General features: G+C 39.4%; 1 protein-coding gene across 1 annotated transcript in view; it reads right to left on the bottom strand.

Annotated features, from left to right (window-relative positions):
- The window catches only part of RP1 (RP1 axonemal microtubule associated), a 315,423-nt gene that overhangs the window by 6,559 nt on the left and 292,945 nt on the right, over window positions 1-15,919 (bottom strand). Inside the window, exons 27-28 of the mRNA XM_017341307.3 lie at window positions 9,287-9,441; window positions 4,347-4,425 (exon numbers count right to left, since the gene is read on the bottom strand). Coding sequence (XP_017196796.3) covers window positions 4,347-4,425; window positions 9,287-9,441 — 234 coding nt within the window. The remainder of the gene's footprint in view (window positions 1-4,346; window positions 4,426-9,286; window positions 9,442-15,919) is intronic.

Here is a 15,919-nt window from a genome sequence, read left to right as displayed (position 1 = left end):
GATGGAATTTATATAGATGATGAAGGCCCAAGACTATCTCAGGCATTTTTGAATTATTATAAGGTAGGGAATTTGCCCTAGCAGTTATCAAAATTTATTATAAGTTGATTCTACTTCAGATGATACAGAATTGGTAGCAATATCAACATTCTCACCGTTGCAAATTCTTTCTACAATTCCACTTATCTTACACTTAAATTTTACTTCCAGCATCATCACTTTTCATTTTATTGACACAGTTTTATCTTGCAATTATGTTACAAACTGTCCTATTTGTTCATCCCTGGTAAACAAGGAGGCAACACAACTACATGCTTTGCTGTCTGTGCATGCACTTACTAACAGACAGACAGTGGCACATCACTGACAGGTAGACATTGAAAACAATGATGTGATTAGTTGCTGATCAGGCTGTGTAATGTTATTCATGTAGTGATTTGTGGACTGAGAAGCTGATAGTAAAGTTTTATTTTATGCACTTACTGTTAATGGAGCATGGTAACTGGAATTTGAATCATGTTACTGGAGGACTTATGCTATTTAATTACATCATTATAACCAAAGCTTGTCCATATAGGAATTGTGCAAAGCAAGGACTATCTGTTTAAGATAAAATTGACTTTGTAGAATACTCAGGCAAAGTTAGGAGAGTTGATAAACACTGGCAGTACAACTAGTTATCCACACAGAAAGAATTAACATTGGATTCAATCCTCATGTCAAACACAAAATTAGTTACAGTTAGAGTAAATATTTAAATCTTAAAGACATAATACCCATGCATATATATATATATATATATATATGAATATCTGTCTATTTAGCTATCATCTAGAATATTCTAGAGGTAGAGAAGACTGTCCAAAGTAAGACACAAAATGTGCTGATTATTGAAAAGTGTGTTAAATTCAATTACATTAAAATTAAGAAATTCAGTCTTCAACATCTACAACTGGAGAAAATGTACCAACCATTGCTGCTTGCTTTCTCCTTTCTGACATCTCTGTAGTGCTAGAGCCCACATTTCCCAGATGTCTTTGCTGCTGTACATAAATTACACGAGTACTTTCTCAGTAATGAAATGTGGCCAAAAGTCCTGTGTTCAGTACTAATATCACTGTCTTAAAAGACATTGTTGTCAGAGCTTTCTTTTGTATGTGCAGTGACCAGCACAAAGACCATCGAAAGTATTTTCAAAGAAGTGTACATTACTAGCAAATTCCTCTTGAATGCAAGGATTATAAAGTATGAAATGATGAACAAAACATTCAGGATAAGTATTTTGGAAGAGAAGGTAATAAAGGTGAAATACAGGTAGAATCATTAATATTATTGATGTTCTCAGCAAATGTTAGGTCATCAGACTTAGTATACATTTTGAAAAATAAAAGGGAAAACACAGCCTAGATATTTTGACTATTACGGTAATTTTTCCATTTAATGAAAAGATTAAGCAGAAAGTTGGAAGAATAGTTGAGATAAGGAACTTTGGAATCCCATTATGCTAGTTACTTTTGACCTTCCTTAACTGAATTTCAAATAGCCTAATCCCATCAGTCAGGGAAGTCCACCAAAATCCTTGACTATCCAGGTAAATCCTGTCACTCCCAACTATACACTATGTGTCTGCCTTTCCCAGGGAAAACTTCATGTTCTTCTGGACTTAGTAGGTCCCCTTACTAAATGGCATAATAGCAGACTGAGGGTCACTTTCAGAACCATTCTCATACTTCACTACAATTTAAAAAAATATTTTATATGTGTCTTCTTTCTCTAGACTCTGTAAAGGCAGAAAACACTTGCACCTTGTCCACCTCTGGAAAGTGCCAAGCAATGAGCAGGCTCTCAGCCAAGAACACTTACACTGGGCAGCAATCTGAGCGTCATATACTTGGAATCCCCCAAAGGGCTTGTATTGAAACAAATGAAAAAAATCTGTATGTTTCTGATTACTCAAGACCCACTGGTCAGAATCTCTGCAATTGGGCCCATGAGTGTGTTTATTTTATTTTTGTCACTACACTTAGTTAGTTCCTATTTATTCTGAAGTTTCTTTTAAGATTTATTTATTTATTTATTTGAGAGGCAGTGTTACTGATACACATAGAGAGAGATCTTCAATCCCCTGGTTCACTCCCCAAATGACCGCAATGGCTGGAGCTGGGCCAATCCGAAGGCAGGAGCCAGGAGCTTCTGGGTCTCCCATGTGGGTGCAGGGGCCCAAGCACTTCCACTGCTTTCCCAGACCAACCACAGAGAGCTGGATTGGAAGAGTAGCAGCCGGGACAAGAACCAGATCCATATAGAATGCTGGTGCCACGGGTGGAGGCTTAACCTACTACACCACAGCACCAGCCCCTTATTCTGAAGTTTTACAAAGTTTGCTGCAAATCTGAGACTTTTATTAAGCCTCCTGTTCATTTTATTTGTGGTTATATGTTTGAAAATATGTTTCAAACATATTTGGTTTGAAATAATCATATTGTATGTGGTCTCTCTTTTTAAAATGGAAAGAAAAGAACCTTGAGAATTTTGCTGAATTTTCCCATGCCTGTACAGGTTTTTGTTAATGAGAGTTTGATTGATTTTTTTAAAAAAATCAGTATTTTAGAAATGTGTTGCTCTTTCCATCTAAAATATTTTCTAAATTAGAAATTTAGTTCCATCAGGCTATTTAAAATCAATGGTCCTTTCAATTTTCCTTCTACCATTTTCATTCTTTGTATCACACAACTTTTTTTTGAATGCATCTTTCCAAAAAGTGTCCAAGCCTACATCTTCCAATAAATTCCTAACTCTTCTTCTTTTACCTAAAAAAGTAACTACTCTGTGGTTGCCTTTCCACTGTCTCCAGAACACTTCCACTTTGACTTTCTGGGGGTCTCAGTTAGACCTGATAACACCAGCAGGATAGCTCAGAATCATTTTTAAAAGCTAGATCCTTGGGGCCGACGCTGTGGCTCAGCGTTTTAACACCCTGGCCTGAAGCACCAGCATCCCATATGGGTACCAGTTCTAGATCCAGCTCTCTGCTATGGCCTGGGAAAGCAGTAGAAAATGGCCCAAGTCCTTGGACCCCTGCATCCGCATGGGAGACCCAGAAGTAGTTCTTGGCTCCTGGCTTCTGATCGGCACAGCTCCAGCCGTTGTGGCCAATTGGGGAGTGAACCATTGGATGGAAGACCTCTCTCTCTCTCTCTCTCTCTCTCTCTTCCTCTCTCTCTGCCTCTCTTCTCTCTGTGTAACTCTGACTTTCAAATTAAAAAAAAATTTTTTAAAAAGCTAGATCCTTGCAAAGCCTGGGATTTTGACTAACCGCTGCGTACTGATCCTTGCCAAAGTCACAGTGCTTATACTAATCAGCTATTATGCAAATTGGCTCATGATGTTCAGGGGATACTGGGGCAGGTGCAGGAAGTCTCAAGGTAAATTTCCATCCTGTGTGGAAAATAATCTAAAGGCTGAGCACTCACCAGTGATACAGCTCTTCAGTGTTGCATTCTATAGCAACACGCTTCTACAGGCATGCCACTCTACAGTGAAACAGCCCTACAGTAATGCCACTAATCTAAATCCTTTTGTTCAATAGATGGCCACTAATTAAACTATCTATACTGCCAAGCATTGCACCATTCAGGAGGAATAAGGATGCATATATCTATTTTCAAGTTTCAAAAAATTCAAAATCTAGTAGAAAGAAAAAAGGAGAATAAAAGTATAATCAGTGGCTTCTGTAGTGTAAATTAAAATACAATACTGCATTTTAGCTGTAAAGAATACAGGTTCTGGAGCCAAGCAAACTTAGGCTTGAATTCAATAGCTCTAAGAGAGATTGTACAACAAAGCAAGAAAAAAAACAAAACAAAACAGGAGTCAATGAAGTAGAATTGACAGAACTTGAGTAACAGTTGTGGCAGGGATGGGAGACAGGGAGGGAAAGACAGAAGACAGGAGCAAGGAAGATCCACAAGTTGTTGATTTGCTGAGTGTAGAATGTGGGAAATAGGAGAAACACATCTGCAAGGGCACACAGGAGATGGCACTGTGAACACTGCCTCATAGAAGTGACCATCACATACACGCACACACACATGCATGCACACACATGCACACACAGAAGACATGCTTCCCTTACATATTCCTAGGAATTTGCTTTCATATTAACCTAACAGAATGCTTTTGTAAGTTCTATATACCTAACCTGACAAAACTTCACTTAGGCATAATTTCTGGAAAGAAAATAATTTTCTCATCTCAATATGTGTCTATCTTATTTTTTACTAGTCTTTTATACTATATTCAATAAAACTGTAAAACAAACTTCCTGTAAAGAAACCAAGTCTTACCTGGACCTGTCCCATCATGACTAATCAGAACTTTCTTCAGTTTCCCAAGAGATACAGCCTTAATGGAAAAAATATCAACCTGTACAATAAAGAAATAAACTGAATGACTACTAGGATATTTCCTTTCTCTAGAGGAAAAAACGGCATTATTATTGCTATGGTATGGCTATACATCACCATAACTGTACTACTATTACCAATACCATGGAAATTGCCACTTACAATTTTTAGTCCATTTTTGTTGTTTATGTTTCAGCTACTTGAAAAGCAGAGCAACAGAGAGAGTGAGAGATCTTCCATCCATTGATTTACCCTGTACATGCACTCCAACAGGCAGGCCAAACTGAAACCAGCAACCAGGAACTCTATCCAGGTCTCCTACATGGGCGGCAAGGGCCCAAGCACTTGAGTCATTATCCAATGCCTACCTGGATACATTAGCATGAGACTAGATCAGAAGCAGAGGGGCCAGTACTGGAAGCAACACTCCAATATGGATAGCACATGTCTGAAATGGTGATTTAATGTACTGCATCACCCACCCACCACTTACTAGCTTTTGTGCCAAGGCCTAAGGTGTCACATGATCATATAGCATGCAAGTTTTGCTCTCCTCATACAGTTGAGTTCAAATAATGTTAACCATGTAAATCATGACACTTGGTGTATGTAATCATGGCATTTACTGAAATCTACTACCAATAATAATAACATCCTGTACAGTCCTTCCTATGTGCCAAATTCCTTCAAGTGCTTTTTTTATATTAACTTATTTAATCCTCAAAGCAATCCATGAGATAAGTACAATTTCTTCCTCGCTTTACAGCTAAAGAGACTAAGGCTCACGAGTTAAATGACTTATCCCAGGCCAAAGCCTAAGGAGGACAGAGCCAGGACTCAATCCTGGGAGGCCACCTCCAGATCAGGTGCTTTCCACCGCTGTTCTGTTTTTAGGTATTGTTTGTTTTTTTTAAATAAACTTTGAATGGAAATATGTACACAGACATATACAGTGTCCCCTACCTGCTGAGGGTTCCACATCCAGGGATAGAAACCAACCACAGATCGTTAAGACTGGAGAAAAAGAATGTCTCTGCTGCAATGTGCAGACTTCTTTTTCAGGTCAGCATTTCCTAAACAATACAGTATAGCAAATGCTTACATAGCATTTACCTTCTATCATACTTGTAAGTGATATGGAGATGACTTAAAGTATATGGGAGAATGATATGGGTTACATGCAAATACCACATCATTGGCCTGCCTGTTGGAGTGCATGTACAGTTTGAGCATCCTTAGATTTTAGTCCTTGAGAGGGTTCCTGGAACCCTCATCCAGGGATATTGAGGGGTGACTTACACACATAATAGGCCTCGAAATATGGAGTGGATGCAGAATACAAATTCCAAAGGCACATTCAATGAAAACACCCAAACCACACTCTGAGATCCCATCATGCCTCTTTCCAGTTGCTGCCTCCCTAAAATGATACCTACTCCCTGGCTTACTGCACTGTTAATTAGTTTTTCCTGGTGTGGGGATATATGTAAACAGAATCCTATGGTCAGTTCTCTTTCTGCATCACTTGTTTCACTCAACATATGTAAAGTTCATTCACACTATTTTGTTCAAATTCATTACCTTCATTCCAAATTAATCTATCCTACTATTTATGGAAAATCATTGTTCCTAGAATCGTGTTTCTCAGAACATTCCTGTACACGTTTTTTCACGATATTTGTCTACATATCTGTTGACATACAGCTGGATTAAAGGATGTTCATATGTTTGGCTATCACAGATAGTCTCAATTTTCTAAAATACTTGTACCCATATATACCATGAGCTATATGCACAGTGTATGAGGATTCACAGTGCTCCATGGGCTAATAAATACTTGCTATCATCATTCTCGTTACATTTAGCCATCTGACTGTACACAATAACACTTAATGATTTTCATTCTGTTTTCCTGATGACAATTAAGGCTGGGTGCATGTTTCACATTTATTGGTAAATTGGATATCCTTTTATGTCAAGTACATCTTTAAGTGTCCTCCTCATGTTTTAGATTGGGCTATCTGTCTTTTTCTTGTTGATCTATGGGTTTTCCATATACAGCCTATAAACAAGTCTTTTGAAAAGTATATGTTTTTACAAAATCATTTCACACTTTGTGATTTGCCCTTTCATTGTTTTAATGATGTCTTGAGGAACACAAGACTTTAATATTAAAAGAATTAAATGGGGGCTGATGGTGTAGCACAGCAGGTTAAGCCACCACTCGCAACAACAGCATCACATTTAAGAGTGTGGTTCTAGTCTCAGCTGTTGTGTTTCTGAACCAGCATCTTGCTGAAGTACCTGGGAAGGCCATGGATGATGACACAAGTGCTGGGGTGCCTGCCACCCACATGGGAGACCCAGATTAAGTTCCTGGCTCCTGGCTTCAGCATGCCCCAGCCCTGGCTGTTGTGGCCATTTGAGGGAGCGAACCAGCAGATGGAAGATCTGTCTCTCTCTCCCTTTCTTTCTCTGTTATTTTGTCTTTCAAATAAACAGACAAATAGTTTTGAAAGAAAAGAGTGAAAATTGTAAGTTTTTTTTTCTTTAGGTTTAGTATGTTCCCTGCTTTGTTGTTAAAAATCTTATAGTTTTCTAGTTATGTTCATAGCAGCATTATTCACAATAACAAAGATATGAAAGCAGCCCAAGTGTCCATCAACAAATGAACAGATAAACAAAACATAGTGTATATACAAGCAATGGAATATTATCCAGCCTTTAAGAAGGAAGTTTTGACACATGCTACCACAGTTAAGAACTTTGAAGACATTAGATTAAAGTGAGGCTGTCAAAAATGACAAATACTCTGTGATTCCATTTATATGATATTCCTAGAAAAGTCTAAGACAGAAAGTAGAAATGGTGGTTGCTACAGGCTGGGGGAGGGAAGAAAAAATGTTGTTTAGTGGTTAGAGTTTCAGTTTTGCAAAATGAAAAGAGTTATGGAAATGGATGACAGTAATGATAGAACAACTACATAAGTATACTTAACACTATCGAACTATACACTTAAAATAGTTAAAACGAAAAATTTTATGTATTATTTTTCCCACAATTAAAAAAAATTAAGTCATAGTCTAGGGGCTAGTGTTGTTGTATGGTGGGTTAAGCCACCACCTGCAACACCAGCATCTCATAATCCAAGGGCTCCTCCACTTCTGATCCAGCTTCCTCCTAATGCACCTGGGAAGGAAGCAGAAGATGGCCCATGTTCTTGGATCCCTGCCACCATGTGGGAGACCTAGATGGAGTTCCTGGCTCCTGGTTGCAACCTGGTCCAGTCCTGGTGGTTGTGGGCTCTTGGGGAGTGAATGTCTCTCTCCTTATCTCTGTCACTCTGCCTTCAAATAAATAATCTCTATTTTTTTAGTAGTAGTCTACCATCAAAATCATAGATTTTCTCTTTTATAGATATTTTACTATTTTACCTTTCACATTTAGATGTAAATTTGCATTGAGCTTATATGGGGTAGGTGCATTGGTGGTGGTGGAGTTTGGGTAAAACAGAGGTCATAATTTCTTCTTTTTTCCCCATAATAGCATCCAGTTACTATAAATTCTATTGAAAGGACTACCTTTTCCTGATGTTGTGTATCAGGACATGTGCCTCTGTTCCTGAGCTCTGTTTTTGTACTCTATTTGTCTTGTCTTGTACAAATTGATGCTGTCTTAACTTATCTTAACTTCCCAGTAAATCTTGATACCTTGCACTGTATGTCCTCCAACTTCGTTTTTCTCCTTCAAGATTATTTTAAATACATTTGACTTTCTATAATTTTTATAATTAGACTGCCAATTTCCATGAAAGAACTCTTCCTGAGAGTTTGATTGGTATTTCTTTAAAACTGTGCATCATTGGGCAGAAGTGAGAACTTTATGATATTGAGTCTTCTAACCCAGGGATATAATACATTTCTCTATCAATTTACATCTTTCAAAATTTTTTTCAATAATGTTTTTTAAGTTTCATATAGAGGTCTTGCCTTAGCTACCACAGCGCCTGCTGTGCCAGTAGATGGAGTAACCATGGCAACAGGGAAGAGACTGGGCATGGCACCAGGACAGAGGTTCCTTCCCCTAAGCTGCTCCAGACACTGATGCTGTCAACGTCCAGTCTGAGGGTTGACGTCCTGGCGGTAGCCATTCACTTCTGCTAACTGCAGTGGCCTCCAGAATGCACACTTTACTGGTTCTTTTTCTTTCCTTCTCTCATTCTCTCATCCTGTCACTCCTGCTTCCTGGAATCACCTCTTCCTACTGATGATTTGCTAGTCCTGCTTAGGCAGGGCTCACACAAAGGATGCAGTGGGTTATAAAGGTCTCTCTTCACTGTTGGGCAGGATCCCCTCCCCATGAGACCTCCCAAACCTCCACACAGCAATTCCATGTCTCTGCTGTCACTTTCTGACTGGCTTCTTGCTGCTAAACTTCCACTTGCAAGTGGCAGGAAGCTCCAGTCATCCTAGATTCTCCTCTGCACTTCCCTTACCTCCAGCATCTGGGACACTCAAGCCCTAACTGCCTGTGTAGATTTCAATGCCTTTAAAATAAATTTAAAAGGTATTTTAGCAAATGTCCCACAGTTTTGCTCAGCAGCATGCTAGTTTTGTTTGGAGCTAGTCTACCCTAGCTGGAAGTAGAATCCTGGGAATTTTGTTGTTGTTTAATTGAGAAGATTGGGGCTTATGGTTGCATTGTTCCTGGGTTAAGTCTAACCTCTACCCAATTCCGGCATAGTAAAAACACATCAGGAAATGAGCACACCTCTTTGCCCTTCCTAATATAGGCCAAATGAGCATCTCGGGGTCTGTCTTTTAAGTTAAAGAAATCAAGTAAGGTTTCTGGGTAGGAATGAATGAAGATCTTTCTGTTACCTGCCCACGCAGGAACTTGACCTTGTTGTTCTTGGATTGATGAAGGTTTCGTTTTCCAGAGTCTCCTCTGGTGCCGATGAGGTTGATAAATACATTAGACTCTGTTTCTGCGTCTGGCTTTGTACCCGTGTGTATGTGAATCTCATAAACCACCACTGAGAAGACAGAAATTTTGTATGATCTTTCTAATTTTTATTTTCCAGAAACAGATACTTACAAAGGAATTCACGTGTTTGTTAACATAGTTGGCATGAGTTTCTCTATGGCTTTGGCTCTAACTGTATGTTTTATGTGCCCTCCCCCATTCAAACATACTCCTAGCTACTTCATGTTTACCCCATTCAGATATTTGACTATTCCCAGAACTGCCATTTCAAAATAATTATTTCAGCAATTATGTACTTTCATTAACCACTATTATGTGAAATTCTGTTTAAAAAAATCTCCTCTCTGTTAATTAGATGAAAGTGGCAACTTTTACCCTGAAGTTTGGCTGTGCTAATCGCAGCTGGTCACTCATGCTGCTACTTCTTGCAGATCACTTTTCCAATAATGGAGATTTTTAATAGCCCTCTTGAGAAAGAAAAAGACACAAAGATCCTAGAGAGATGCAAATTTAAATATAATTTTTAAATACAGCCCAGTGAGATAACAGCAAATTATAACCCACCATATTTGACCTTAGAATTAAGGCAATTTCTGAGACACTGGTAGGAGTCACTAATTAGAAAAGAGATTGCTCTTGCTGATACTACTAATATGAATAACATCTTGGATACAAAGAGCACTTTTTATTCCAAGATCTTAGAACTGTTTATAAATCATACTCTGTGCAATTGAGCAGTTGCATTTATAGAAATCCACATTAACATTTTCCAAAGAACTCAGACATGAAAATCCAACAAGTAAGAAAACAAGGTAAGTGAGAAATATTGCCTGTTTCTATCATGCCTGACCTTTAAAAAGACAAATGTGGTATATTGGGAAATGGTATAAGCAGGGAAGATAAATCAGTTTCTTTGTGCAGTCTTACATACTCCAAAATACCCCAGAGTGAAACCCAGCAGAGCTTAACTGAAAATTAGAACACCTCTTGTGAATTTAGGACAACCAAAGAAATCTTCAAAGCTGCCTATGAAGAACAGCTGGTCTTACATACAGCCTCCAGGACTGCCTGAGCGGAATTAAGTCAAAATTTCTGCTAGAATTCACCCTGAAAATGAGGATGAGGAGAAGCACGATTTGCTGTCTTTATAGAGAAACCAATCTGCTGTTGGCCGAGAACTTTTTCTATTTCAGGCAGCGAGAACTTGGTAACAACTTTTTAAGAGGGGGAAACATTTAAAATATTAAAACACAAATTAAGTAAGACAAAAAGAGATAGTTAATAGTTTAGAAAAGTACATATCAAAATTATGTAGGACACAAAACAGATATGTACGGGACAAAGAACAACATTCAGTCTCTCTCAGCCATTGTACACAGCGCCTGAGGAAATCACAAGGCTTGCCTGTGAACCCGCACATGGCTCAGTTACAACACAGCAGTCTCAGAAGCTGCTATGAATTAATTAGGTTAAACACATATGCATCAAAAAAAGCTCTCACTTTCTACCTAAAATTCAAATAAAGAGAAATAAAGGTATCAGAAATTAAGGGCATAGTGGTTATTACAATTGAGCACTAAATTTTATTCTCAAGCTACATTAAAAAGAGTTATATAATTTCAAATGGAGGTTGAAAGAAAACACAATCCCACCCAGAGAAGCAGACATTTTGTTGGAATCTGTCACATAGACTCTATTTTGATTGTACTAGAGGATATATTTCACTAAGCATTTGCTACAGTTCTGCCACAAAAGCATGCAGATTCTTTTTTAAAATGCTAAATTCATAACCATAAATTCTAACTCTGGATTTCTTCATCATCTTTAGGGCAACATAAAATTCTTTCTTATCTAACTTAACCCAAAGGGAGAATTTAAGGAATTCTTAGTTAACATTTCACTTAGATGCTCCCCTAGAGCATCATGTGTGTTAAATGAGTCTTTGCAAATGAAGATTGCCACGGATCCTTTCTGCAGTCCTTCTTCTTGTGCATGAAATGTCAAAACTCACTGTTATTGATTGAAAAGGAGAGTCATGTACAAGGAGGCTTCAAAAAGTTCACAGAAAATGGAATCAGAAGATAAGATTGGGGAAGGTGCTTGGCCTAGAGGTTAAGACATCAATTAAGATGCCTGCATCCCAAATAACACACCTAGGGTTCAAGTCCCAGCTCTGTTCAGATCTCCAGCTTCCTGCTAATGCACACCCTTGAAGGCAGCAGATAATGTATCAAGTACTAGAATCCCTGCCACCCATACGGGAGACACGAATTGCATTTCTGGCTCCTGGTTTTGGCCTGGCCCAACAGTATTGCAGACATTTGGGCAGTGAACTAACAGATTGAAGATTTGTCTCTCTCTGTGTTTCTGTGCCTTTTAAGTTTTTTTTAACCTATGCATACGTTTTTCATAATATGTTTTTTCCATGAACTTGTTGATGTCTCCTTGTATGCATGGATTTCAACAATTTTTGCACTGAATTAAACTTATGTTTTAATACTTTATTCCATGAACTATTTGAGGTCTCATCATTCTGTTAACAGAAATTTGTCCTTGTGGTAAAATGAATAAGGTCAATAAATTAGCTTTACTCCAAGACAGAGACATCCCACAAGGCAAAATGAACTCCAAAATATGTTATAAGAGAACTTGAAATTAGCTCAAATGCTTGAAAAATGCAAGGATGTGTTTCAAGACATTGATGTTTTACAGCATGGAAGAGAACCTTTTGGCTGAATATATTCAAAGAGAGGTAAAACCAGTTATTCTAATTACAAATTATCATTTTTAAAACACTAGTGTTTAGAAGTAGCTAATACATATAACCTTCACCATTGTTCAGCTGAAAGTTTAGGAAAGAGTTGACTTGTTGGTTAAGGTTATCCATATATATTGGACATTTTTGCCAAAAGAAATTTTAATGTTTTTTTTATACCAACTTCAGTGATAAATTTTCCTTTCTGCCAATTAGTTAGTAGCTTCCATTGCCTATGCATACCTTACTCATTTTGACAGTCTGCTAGAGTACAGAATAAAATGCTTATCTTCCTGTTTGTCACAACTGCCATCTAACTTGGTTGATAGCTACATTATATACTTTCACTATTTTTTCATTTTTCTGAAATAGCATCTCCAACTCTCCTGTTCTTATATTTACTTACTAGTTGTCATTATTTCAACAATTTCCCCATATTTCATAGTACAATTATCACCATCAAAATTCAGCATTTTTTGATGTCTGTTCTATTTGGCTTATTTATTCTTTAGGCTTATTAATTTCTAGCCTAAATAAGGAGACTTAATATCTTCTTATTCATGACACAAAACTTAAAATCTTCACCTGCACGTTTATTTTCAGACATCATTGCAGACCAAAGTCTTTGCCAAGTGTTTGTTAATGATGATTTATCTGCATCAGCTCCAAGCATTAACATCTCCATAAATAGTATCCTGAGTTCTTGGATTCTTTATCTTTGCTAATTGCAACAACCAGAATTTTTATTTTTTTTTTAAAAAAGGACACTTGTTCTTCACTGGAACAAACAATTCTTTAGCCATGAAGATATATTAAAAATGTCACATGGCTGGTGGAGAGGGGTCTGAAATAAATTCACCTAATATGATTCTCACTTGAAGTTCAGATGAGAGATATGCAAAGCACTTGTCCAAGAACAACAATTTAAAATTTTTCATCTAGTACAGTTTTACTGTAATGAATGAATTCACTCCTTAGCCTCCAGATGGGTTGTAAAATCAACAAAATAAAAGAAAAAGAAAGCACAATTGGGTTTTCTTGTTGATACAGTGATGCACAGGTATATTGCATCCGCCTTGCAGAGTACCAGAGATCGGCACTTCCCCTCTGCCTGTTTTACAGGTAGCCTTGGTTGAACATCCTCAGAGCCTTTTGGACCCCTTATCCCTCATTATGAAGTTTCTGAAAAAAAAAAAAAAAAAAAAAAAAAAAAAAACAGTGCTGGGAAAGAACTATCCTTGTTCCTAGCATCTCATTTGTAATATTCATTATAAGTCTTCAAAATGTTCTTTGCAGCAATGCCACTGAATCCATGATCCAATTTCTTGGTTTTCTTTTGAAACAATTGTGTCAAGTAGAAGTTAACATTATTTTCACTATGAATTCATGTGTTCCTAATGGTAGAGCATTCTCCGTCCAGCAATGTGCTTGGGGAAAGAATCTAAACCAGACACCATCTGTCTTCTGCAGCTGTATCACTGGGCCTGATCAACACCAGGAAAGGCTGAAGCAGGAGCTCTGGCATGCTATCAAACACCAAAAACTGTTTGGAAGAGTTGCCATAGAACTCCAAAACTGGGCCCACTCACCTGATTCCCAGCAAGCCAATCACTGACACTGGGGTGGCAGAACAAAGCAGGTGTTATTGCCAGGTGCAGAGAAAGGAGCCAAGCGGCCAAGGCTCCAGTCCCGGACCCCCGAGAGAATAACAGCTGTGAATCTCACAGGTCAAAGTTGAGAAGGGCCAGTGGGTGGTCAGCTCCTGAATGGACCTCTGACTGGTCCACAGTGTCAATGGCCTTCTTTTGACTAGTTAGCAGTAGGGGTCAGAAGGTTTCCTTCGAAATGGTAAAGGTAGACTCCAGTACATCTGGGTCGAAAGATAGCCTGAGTGTTGCTTTCTTTAATGGAGGCCTCTGAGTTCCTGCCAAAGCTCTCATAATGGAGGCTGGTATTGAGATGCTAACTGTGTGATTTAGGGTCTCTTACCTTGTCACTCCCTTACCTCAATGAGTTAATCTTTACAGAGGAACTGCAAGCTAAGGAAGAGATACTGGGGCTCAATAAAAGAAATGTCAAAGGCATTGGGGGTGAAGAGCTCAGCTTCCAGCAGCATAGGCCAAGGACCAATGAAGCACAGTTCACCTCGCCTGATGATCCCCACAAGCACTCCCCCCAGGACTTGTCCTCAGCCCCAGGAAGAAGAAGGCCAGGAGGAGGTGCTCACTGGGAACCAAACAGCTCACTGGCTCTGGGGCCTCAAAGGAGAAGGGGCAGAAGCAGATAAAAATTGTCCGAGACACCTCGGTTCTACCTGGTTCAAATCTGCACATGTAAGACACCTGCTCTGTCTCAACTCTAATGATGCCTGTGTCTGGTACCTAAGCCCTCACATGTGAGGGACAGGGAGAAAAAAGGGCAAAACTGCAATAGGAGATGAGAAAGGAGTGAAAAAGAAGGGAGCAGTCACATGTATTTTCATGTTGTGGCAGAAAATGTTAAAATTAAGAGCAGATTGAATCAAAAGTTAGATTTTTTTTTAAGATTTATTTTATTTATTTGAAAGACAGAGTTACAGAGAGAGGTAGAGACAGAGAGAGAGGTCTTCCATCCACCAGTTACTCCCCAGATGGTGCAATGGCCTGAGCTGCGCTGATCCAAAACCAGGAGCCAGGAGCTTCTTCCGGGTCTCCCACATGGGTGCAGGGGCCCAAGGACTCGGGCCATCTTCTACTGCCTTCCCAGGCCATAGCAGAGAGCTGGATCAGAAGAGGAGCAGCCGGGACTAGAACCAGTGTCCATATGGAATTCTGGTGCTTCAAGACAGGGCTTTAACCCGCTGAGCCACAGCGCCAGATATTTTACATGACTAGTGGCCAAAGACACAGAAGTAGCAGAAGTGAGGGTAGATGAGCAAAGAAGAAAAGCAGCAGCATTCAATACATTCTGCAACTGCTTCCTAAGAGCCAAGCACCCTGCAGACGCTGAGGCACAGCTGCAAAGAGTGCAGGTAGCACACTACCCTCAGATAGCTGACCACACACACTCACCCAGGTCAGGGCACTGGAAGGCAGAGGCAGAAGTAGCTATAAAGTGTTAAGGAGAGAAAGTGTTAAGGAGGGGCCAGCACCTTGGCACAGTAGGTTAATCCTCTGCCTGTAGCACCAGCATCCCATATGGGTGCCAGTTCTAGTCCTGGCTGTTCCTCTTCCAATCCAGCTCTCTGCTGTGGCCAGGGAAAGTAGTAGAAGGTGGCCAAAATACTTGGGCCCCTGTACCTGCATTGGAGACCAGGAAGAAGCACCTGGCTCCTGGCTTCGGATCGGTGCAGCACGCCGGCCACAGCACACCAGCCGTAGTGGCCATTTTGGGGGTGAACCACCTGACAGAAGACCTTTCTCTCTGTCTCTCCCTCTCACTGTCTGTAACTCTACCTCTCAAATAAATAAATAAAATCTTTAAGAAAAAAAAGTGTTAAGGAACATTATCATATGATAATGGCAGCTGAATAAGGCCACCGGCCTATGGGGGCCTTTGGGAGTCACACAAGATACTAGAGGTCCCTCAAGAGCCCAGGGGCCACCAAGTGCAACTCTTGAATCAAAAACCCTGTGCCTGGTATCCATGACCCTGATGGTCTCCTCTGAAGGAGCCATGGGAGCGTTGTCATCTGGTAGGAAGGCAGCCTGGACAAAGCCCTGCTTTCTACAAGTCAGAAGTGGAATTCAATGCATCATAATTTTGGCAAACATATCGGAACAGTACAATGAGA

The sequence above is a fragment of the Oryctolagus cuniculus genome, chromosome 6, assembly GCF_964237555.1.
Source record: "Oryctolagus cuniculus chromosome 6, mOryCun1.1, whole genome shotgun sequence".
Classification (NCBI taxonomy): Eukaryota; Metazoa; Chordata; class Mammalia; order Lagomorpha; family Leporidae; genus Oryctolagus; species Oryctolagus cuniculus.
Note: the sequence above shows the minus strand (reverse complement) of the source record. Positions and strands in the feature narration are given on the sequence as shown.